At 53.8% G+C, this 9225-nt stretch overlaps 1 protein-coding gene across 1 annotated transcript; it reads right to left on the bottom strand.

The window, feature by feature from the left end:
* Positions 1 to 907: 907 nt before the first annotated feature.
* RHBDD2 (rhomboid domain containing 2) lies at positions 908 to 8973 on the bottom strand. The gene is made up of 4 exons (XM_004020978.5): positions 8762 to 8973; positions 6225 to 6632; positions 5036 to 5186; positions 908 to 1872 (listed from the first exon to the last, which is right to left on the bottom strand). Exons 1-4 carry the CDS (start codon positions 8937 to 8939, stop codon positions 1515 to 1517), a joined length of 1095 nt encoding a protein of 364 aa, XP_004021027.1. The 5' UTR covers positions 8940 to 8973; the 3' UTR covers positions 908 to 1514.
* Positions 8974 to 9225: the final 252 nt, after the last annotated feature.

Below are 9225 nucleotides of genomic sequence, written 5' to 3'. Positions count from 1 at the left end.
GGATGACGACTAGGGGACACACAGCAGCCTGCCCTCACCAAGTGACCCTATGGGAAAGGTGCGGGCGTGGTGGGATGTACCAGGCTCTTGGGACTGCAGTCTGGACTCCTTGGCTGGTGAATCCTGTTCACAATCCTCAGGAGCCACCCTCCAGGCTTCGTCCCCCCTCCCCAGCCAGTGCAGGCCATTCATCGCCCTGACCACTGCTGCAGATCTGTGGGTGTGTCTTATCCATCTCTAAGTCCCAGGCCTCTCCAAAGAGCCAGCCTAAGGTGGCCATCCAGCTCCGGGAATACACAAAGGCCACGTGTTACGGTGTTTGTCAGGACACCTGCACCAGGAGTGTTTCCTCAACGTGAGCCCACCTGGAGTCCAGCCGACAGCTGATCAGAAGCTATGAGCTCCCCCGGGCCTGATCAGGTGCCCGTTGGCTCAGTCACCTTCCTGTCCTGCCCTGCCCTGCCTCGAGGGGTGGGCATGGGGGAGCTGATTCCTGCGGACCACAATTCCTGGGCTTACTCGCCAACAGCTTCATGGTTAATTTAGCCCACGGGATCTCCTGCTGGAGATCAGGAGACAGGCAGAGGCCAGGGCTCTCCTCCCTAACTCTTGCTTCTCACAGCGTCACCGCCAGTGCCCATGTCTCTCCTGTGTAAGGTCCCGCCAGGAAGCCCTTCTCACGGTGACCCAGCCTGGAGTGTGGGGACCACCACTGTGGCTCTCTGCCGTCCACCCATCTCAGGGTCACCAAACCTTCCCGTTTGCCCTTTCAGCTCTCCAGGGAGCCTCGTATCTCCTGCCCCATTTCACATCCCCGCTGGGGCATCGTCTGCCCGACTGGACCTGGCTACAGTTCTCTTTGCTGCCCTCTGTATTCCCCGATCATAAAGACACAGCACGCCAGGGGCAGGCTGGAGGCAGTTTCTTTATACAAACGTAACCAACGCGACGGACCCGTCAACATACTGCTGGGGCACACGCAGGCCCGTCTCACCACCCCTGGGGCACAAGTCTGGGTGGTGGGGGTGTCACTGCAGGGGAGAAACACTGCACAGGCCTGGGGACTGGCGAGCACACCAGCAGGGAGCTCCTGAAGGGCACACATGAACACACGGACACTGGATAACCAAGAGCACTATGCACAAGGCCAGGAAGGAGCAGAGAGCTAGGATGAGCCGCTGACAACCGATCCCCCTTCCCCGAGGTTTCTTTGGGGCGGGGAAGTGGGTGGGAGGGGCCTGGGCCTGAAGCCAAGCGCCCCAGCTGTGCCACAAGAGCCACGTGTCCTGACCAGGCACCCTGCTTTCTGCATCTGGGAAGTGGGGACGGACCACTGTACTTCACGAAGCTGTCATGAGGGTAAATGAGATGAACAGGAACACATATCAAAATACTCAACACAGAGCGTGGCACATAGAGGTATCCAATAAATAACTTCGTGTCAAGAAAATCTTAGCTCACAGAGGCCCTTTTTGAGAAGGCCAGGAGGGGAGATTGCATCCCTGGAAACTTTCTCAGGGCATCAGGACCCTTGAGCACTCCTTAGAGCCTGTGGCCGCTGGAGTGGCCAGAGCCCCGGAATACACGGTGCCGGGGCAATTGAGGGGGGCAGGGGGCTGGACTCCCAGGGAGGCACCCGCGGAAGCTGGGTAGACACCCGAGGAGTTGGGGGTTGTGCCAAAATGATTCTGCACATAGCACAGGCCGGAGGCAGGCTGGTATGGAGGCAGGCTGGGCATGTGCCCAGGAGCACACGATGGCCAGGCCGCCAGTTTCTGGCCACTGGCGTGCTGCATCTGGGCGGCAGGGTGATTTGGGGTCAGGTGAGGGTGGCCGCTCTGCGTGGGGTAGGAGCCGGGCACAGGGTTCAGCCTGGAAAGGAACAAGAGAGAAGATGGGTGCTGAGCTAGTCATGCCGGGGAACAGAGCACCCCGAACTGCCGACCCGCAGGAGAAAGGCCTGGGCTCGCTGCACTGCCTTCTATTACAACATGCTGTGGACAGGCATTTCCTGTAACCAGCTGTACAAGTGCCACATGGGGAGAAAGAGTCGTATCAACTGAACAGAAAACAGGTGCCCACTCACCGCCCTGCAGTAAGCCAACAGGATGAGGGGCAACAGACCCATGCCTGAAACCCCTTGAGGTGTAAGGGCGGTCTGCAAGTCGGATGGAGTTGGGGATGGGATCACGGTAGTTAGTGTCTTCTGTGGCTGGCCTAGCTATTCAACCAAAGAGAATAGGTCCACTCCTGTGGGAGGTCGGAGGGGAAGGCTCCACCTGAGCAGCACAGGGCTCGGGCCCAGGCCTTGTCTGCTGGCAGACAGTCTACCCATGACGGCAGGAAAGAAGGCTTATAGCTCTAAGTCCTGGCAGGCAGGAATGGACACGACAGATGCAGGGAGCTGTCTGTGCCAAGGTCGAAGACCCCACCACAGACACAGGTGACTGGGACTACAAAGGAAGACACGTTCTAAGGGATTTAGCCTGTGAACTTTTGCGGAGATTTCTCAATACAAAGAACGAATGTCAACACCACTGACACCTGTGTTGCTGCTGCTGCTGCTGCTAAGTCGCTTCAGTCGTGTTCGACTCTGTGCGATCCCAGAGACGACAGCCCACCAGGCTCCCCTGTCCCTGGGATCCTCCAGGCAAGAATACTGGAGTGGGCTGCCATTTCCTTCTCCAATGCACCAAAGTGAAAAGTGATAAAGTGAAGCCGCTCAGTCATGTCTGACTCTTAGCGACCCCATGGACTGCAGCCTATCAGGCTCCTCCATTCATGGGATTTTCCAGGCAAGAGTACTGGAGTGGGTTGCCATTGCCTGTGTTAGGTAATGATTAAACCTTGATACGCTTCAGTCCAAACCTAGGCTTATAAATCAACTGAAGTACACACGCACAACATTTAACAGCACTTTCAGAATTTGAAAAATGCAGAGGCTCTGGCCTATAAGAAGCTTGGTAAGAGCCTCCAAGGGAAACAAAGCTGTCCAGGACTGATGCCAAAACCAACACATGTGTCAACGCTGCCCGTGTCCTGTTGTTGGGTCATCAGAAACATCATGTTCTGTTCTGGGTGGCTGCAGCAGGCCAAGATGTTACGGGGTGGGACACTAGGCCATGTGGGTCACCATATCCCCAGCGAGGTCTGCACGTTGTGGGGAAGCAGGATCACTGGGCACCACGAGTGTCACAGTTACAGAGAAGTGAGTGTGATCCAGCGTGCAAGACTGTCCTCACTGGGGGCTGCCTTGTAGAGCAAGGCCCCAGCTGCCAGGGGTCAACATAGTCACCTTAGAGGGGCTTCCTTCACTGAGTGCGGCTGAGGAGTTTGCAAATGAGGACCCCTAAGTTCTCTCTGAACTGAACTTAGAACTAAGGTCTCTCTAGATTCTGTGAGAACAGCAATTAAGAACCAAAAAGCTATACAATACAGCTAATTCTAAATGTAAACACCTCCCACCCGTTGTTGTTGCCATTCAGTCGCTCAGCCGTGTCCGACTCTTTGCGACCCCAGGCACTGCAGCACACCAGGCCTCCCTGTCCTTCGCCACCTCCCAGGGCTTGCTCAAACTCCTGTCCATTGAGTTGGGAACGCCATCTAACCATCTTATGATCTGTTGTCTCCTTTTCCTCCTGCCCTCGATCTTTCCCATCAGGGTCCTTCCAAAAAGCTAAAATACAGCTAATTCTAACGTGAGCACCTCCCACCCTCTGAGACTCCAGGAATTCCTTGCCTGAGATAAAATGAGTGAATGTGCATTTCTATTTTTCCCAGTACCCGTCCCTGCCGTTAGGCAATGGCCAGAGCTGGGACCTCCCCAGCAAGGTCCAGTGCTTAGGACTTGGCACTCTCACTGAGGGGGCCCCAACTTTGATCCCTGGTTTGGGGAGGGGGGTTAAGATCCAACAAGCCACACAGCATGGCCAAAAAAAAGAAAAGAAAAGAAAAGAAAATTGTCAGAGGGCTCTGAGTCACTGAAGGCTGAGAGTCCGCCTCCTAATATAAACTACAAGGAACAGCTTCTGATTCAACCAAGATCCTGCCTCCAGGCCAGCGTGGGGGACAAGATGGACTCCACAGCTGGCTCAAGGCAGAAATGGGCCGCTGACAAAGCACTCTGACTCTGCAGTGAGCTCTTTCTCTGGGAGGGAAACCTCCTCCATCAGGAACTCTCAGCATCGGCAAAAACCAGTGCAGGCCACCTGAGGCTGGCAGCACATGTGCAGGGGGGACAGGAAGTGAGCAGCACCCGGGAGCAGGAGCCCCTGGCTCTCGACTGGGCACTTCTGGCTGTGTTACCTGGATAAAGACATTTGTCCCCTTTGGGCCTCCTCTCTGACAGGAGGGAGGGAGGCTGTGTGAGAGCTCCATTGAGAGTTAACGCACCTGGACTGGAAAACAGTAAATAAACTTCGCCTTCTCCTGCCAGGTGGCCAAGAACACCCTGAGGTTCGGGCCACGCCACCTCCTAAGCCTCCCAGTCAGTCAGGTGGATCGCGCTTCTTGCCAGCGTCACCTGCCGGAGCCCAATCCCAGCCTCCCAGAAGGCTTGTCAGTGCTGAGGGCTGGTGATGCCACTGATGGGGCTGCAAGTCCCTCGGGATTATGTGCAAGGGCATTGAATGCTCTTCCTGCTTGGACCCCACTTTGGAAGCAGCTGGGCAGAGTCCAGGATGCTCGGGAGAAATCTGTGCACAGGTTTTGCTGGGTAGGCCCAGGCGACCTACACCCTCTTCCCTGTTCCCCAGGACACCAAAAACCAGTCGCACCCTATACAGCAAGGGTCCTCAACCTCTGGGATCTGGTGATCTGAGGTGGATCTGAGAGTAGAAATAAAAGTGCACAAAGCATGTAATCGCTTGAAATACCCTGAAACAACCATTTCCCCCCACCCCGACCCCACTCCTGGTTTGTGGAAAAACTGTTCTCCTCGGAACTGGTCCCTGGTGCCAAAATGGCTGGGGACCGCTCTTTTATAGGCCCTGGAGCTGCTTCAGGAATAAAGCAAGCACAGCATTCTGTAACTTACTTTCGGCTTTGGGCTGCCCTCCTTTCGGCTGAAGAGCCGGAGATGTACTTGAACATCGAAATCCTCCTCATCAGGCTGAAGGGGAACTTCTGGTCGAGCTTCATGGCAACTTGCTCTGGGACGTCAAAGGAGAAGCAGTAGGTGAAGCCATCTGGGGTTGGCGTATTAAGGAGAAGTGGAGAGAGCTGAAGGGAGGGCGCTGCACACTGCCCCTAGGACAGAGGCGCCCACGCTGGCTCCATGGGGGGCCTGGGCTTATTCCACCATCATCTCTGGACTGCAGCTTCAAGCTCAGGGGACACCAAGAGTTTCTAGCCTCCGTACCTTGCAGCAAACACACACAGCAATAGGACAGGCAGACAAGTGCTGACACCTCACCCATCCTCTCTCCTGGGCCCCTCGGGCTCCTGGAATGACCGTCAGAAGCCAGCATGCACCTCTCTCTCTAAGTGGGATGAAGCAGGTGGCTAGTCTAATACCCTCTGGGAGGTCTGACATCTTGTCCTTTGTCCCAGGTAGAAGGAGCCTTGCTTTGATGTGACCAAGTGAGCTTTCCGTAGGCCTCTGTGGCAGCCCCCCCCCCGCCCCCACACCGTTACCAGCTCCCAGAGAGGTGAGGGTACCCTGGTCATCTGACCCGCATCCGCCCGTCACTGCTGAGATGGCCAAAAAGAGTCAGCCTAATTGCCAGAATGTTTATGCAAGGAATAGAAGGCTTATTCTAAGTTTTTAACCACTCATACTGTCAAGGCCTACCTTAAAAAATTTTTTTTCTTCTTCTTCTGAGAAAAAGACTAAGCCAAACAAAAACAAAGAAACCTGTTTCCTGGAAATACCTTTTTTTTCCTGGGAATACCTTTCATGCAACACCTCTAGCTCATGGTTATTTCAGGATCCTCCAGTAAAAAAAATTAGTCAAATGGGTTTACACCTTGAAAAAAACCAACTGGCAGTGCTGAGCCATTGTATGGAAAGAGCTAGGGGGATCTCTTCCAGAAGAGAAAACTCTGGCATAAAGAAGGGAAGTGACCTGCCTGAGGCCACATGGTTCCAAATCTGAAGCTAGCACACAGAATACCTACATGTGAATTCTACCTGCCTGAAGCCCCTGCCCCAACCCCCAGGACCTACAGTGTGGTTCACCCTTTGGCGTGTCAATGTTACTACATCAGCCCTCTAGGAAGGATACACGCGAGCCCGATTCCCAGGCCACAGACGTTACTGAGGAAGGAGGTCTGGGGAATGAGCCAGGAGGCACAGAGCAGGAGCCACGGCACCACCAGCGAGGGCACCACCATGCCGAACACCAGGGCCCGTCTCATCCGAGAGCGGACGCAGCTGACTCCCAGCATGGCAAAAGCCACGGGGGTGAAACCGCGAGCGTCCTCCACCTCCCCGAGCTTTGACAGCGATGACACAGCTTCAAATGACAGGAAGATGATGGCGCAGATGACGGCGAAGACCAGAGTAAAGAAGCAGTGGCGGACGGTGCCCACGGTTCTCTCAAAGTTGCCAGCAAAGCGCCAGATGACGATGGCTCCGCAGAGCAAGGAGACGGGATTCTCGTAGACAAAGATGTAAGTCACGAGCCTGTAAACTGCAGAGGGAACCGAGTTAGAGGCCCGGTGGTGGCTTGCTCCAAAAAGGGAAAAGCCAGGTTACAACCCACCTAGGAAAACGGGGAGTAGCTGGCTCTCGTTGCCAGGGAAAATCAGCCCGGAGCCAGTGGGATAAGCAGAGGGGAGCAACAGCGAAGGACCCAGGACTCAAAGTAGAGGCGGGGATGTCTAATCTTTGCTCTTTCCCAGACCTGGAGCAAGTCTTATCTGTGACTGGCTTCCACGTGGGGGAAAAAAAATAACGCTTTTTAGCATGGGATGGTCTTTTACAATTTGTAATGTGCTTTATAATCCTCTTTGAGGCTTTAATACTGACCTATCTCACCGGGCAGTTTGAGGGTTAATTAATTGTAACAGCTTCAGGTGGATTGAGTGGGTGTCACTTAACACTCTTTGTGCCCGTCTCCTCGGCTGTAATCCTGACCTCTCCTTCCATAGTGGCTGTTCAGAGGAAGAAAAAAGGGACCATGAATTATTGTGCACCTGTAAAGATGAGAAAACTATCACTAGATACAGAACTCAGAAGTCTTTCTTGCAAGTGCTTATCCGGTCTTAGAGGCAGAGTGATGTTTGATATGCAATAAGACAGCAAAGAATCTTTTATTCTTCTAAAAGCAGTCCTCGCTTCTATATTTTTACATCCCTGCAGGCCAAAACACTAAACTGAAAGAGGGGGGTGATCAGTGAAGTGGCAGTAACATCGGATTTGGAAGCCTAAAGGAATCTTGGCTCTGTCACGTCTAGACTGGCTTGAGTTCAGTCCAGACACAGGGCCCTGTCGGCTTCAATGTTCTTATTGTAAAATAAAATGGATACACTCGAGGCCCTCAAAGGTCTCTTACGTGTCTAATACTCACATTGTCCATGAATCCCACACTCAAGAGAAGCCGCAAAGTAAAGGAAAAAAAAAAGGGAGCTCAGTTTAGGCTGGCATTTTGCATCTGTCTCTGAAGACAGACATGCTGTGTATATCCAGGGTGAGGGTGAGGGTGAGGGGGACCGCTTTTAGATTTGAGCAGGGAGGCAGGCTAAGAACCATATACCTCAGTCAGGCCATCTCTGTAAGGCTTCATTATCTGAAGAGTACCGTCATTACTTGTTGAGTACTTCCAACACTGAAATCCCAAGGGTACATGTGAAAATTCTAGAAGCAATTCTATATAATTTGGGGATTAGAAAGCCTAAGGTTCCAGTTCCAAAACGTCACACGATGCAAAGAACAATACGGGTTCCTGTGTCAATCGTATGACTCAAAGCTCCATGAGTCTTCCCTTTAAGCCTCAGTTTCATCTAAAGAATGGACAACAATAAAGCTCATGGGCAATAAAGCCTACAGTGATAATACGTCATGGGATCACCGTGAGAATGAAAAGGGATTAATGCCTGTGAAAGTGCTTTGCAAAACAACAAAAGTCATACAAATCTCCCATTTTCCTCCCCAGAAAAGAATGGGGAAGAAACAGAGACTAAGAACATCTTTTATGAGCAGATATTTATAATTAATTGGTCTGCAAAATCTCTCCATCTCCCCAAGAAAACCAACACCTCTCCAAAAGGTACAAGACACTCCGCTCCCGCTATAAGCTGGGAATCGGAGTCAGGATTAAGATAAAAACGAAGATGCAGAAGAAATTCTAAACCCTAGGAGGCCAGGATGCTTACAGAGGTGGCCACAGATACAGCTCGAGTGTCTTGAGAAGGTGAAAAAAAAATTTTTTTTTTCCAGTAGGGGGCTGGGCCCTAAAACAGACGTAGGAAAAAATAAATAAATAAAACAGACGTAGGTGTGATTGCGACAAGGCAGAGAAAAATCCTCCTCGGCGAGCAAGCAGGGTGGAATGAAACCTAATTACTACAAATGGATATGGGAGCCTTGACCAGTACGATGGCGACAAGGACCGGAACAAATCTGGGTAGGGAAGGGTTACAAGGGATGACCAAGATGAGGCTCTGCACAAAGACGTGGAATATGGGGCTGGTCCTCCAGGTGGGGAGAATGATGCGGACGGAGATGGGGTGGCGTGGGTGCTGGGAGGCCGGAGCCCAGGGCCTGGCGAGGTCGGAGGAAAAAGGACTGGCACCCGGGACCCGGCCCCGCCCTGCTCACCTTGCCAGTTGTGCAGGGCCTCGGACCGCAGCGAGAGACCCGAGGGCGCCAGGGGCTGCTGCAGCAGGAACAGACGGGGCCCGGATACCAGCAGCGAGAGCAGCGCGGTGAAGAAGGTGGCGGATGGCACCTCGGGCCGCAAGGACCAGCTTCGGTACCCGGGCTCCGAGACCGCCATGGCCGCCAATGCTCCCGCTTACCTACGCAGCTCTGGCTGGTCTTCGGCTCCTTCCGTCTCCCTGCGGCTGTCACCCCTGGCAACAGCGGCGGAGGTGGCCGGAAGCCCCGCCTCCCAGAGGCCCCGCCCCGTGCGCCGTTACCCAATCCAGTAACTCGCGCTGGCATGCCTCCCACGCGCGTGGGCCGTAGGGAGTCCAGCCAGTGAACTCTGGCTGCAGCACCCTTGGGATCCGCTACGAGTCCCGTGTGGGAGCCGGTTGGGGAGCGCCGGGCGGGGCGGCTCG

Source organism: Ovis aries, chromosome 24 (genome assembly GCF_016772045.2).
Source record: "Ovis aries strain OAR_USU_Benz2616 breed Rambouillet chromosome 24, ARS-UI_Ramb_v3.0, whole genome shotgun sequence".
Lineage (NCBI taxonomy): Eukaryota > Metazoa > Chordata > Mammalia > Artiodactyla > Bovidae > Ovis > Ovis aries.
This window is presented reverse-complemented; position numbering and strand designations above follow the sequence as displayed.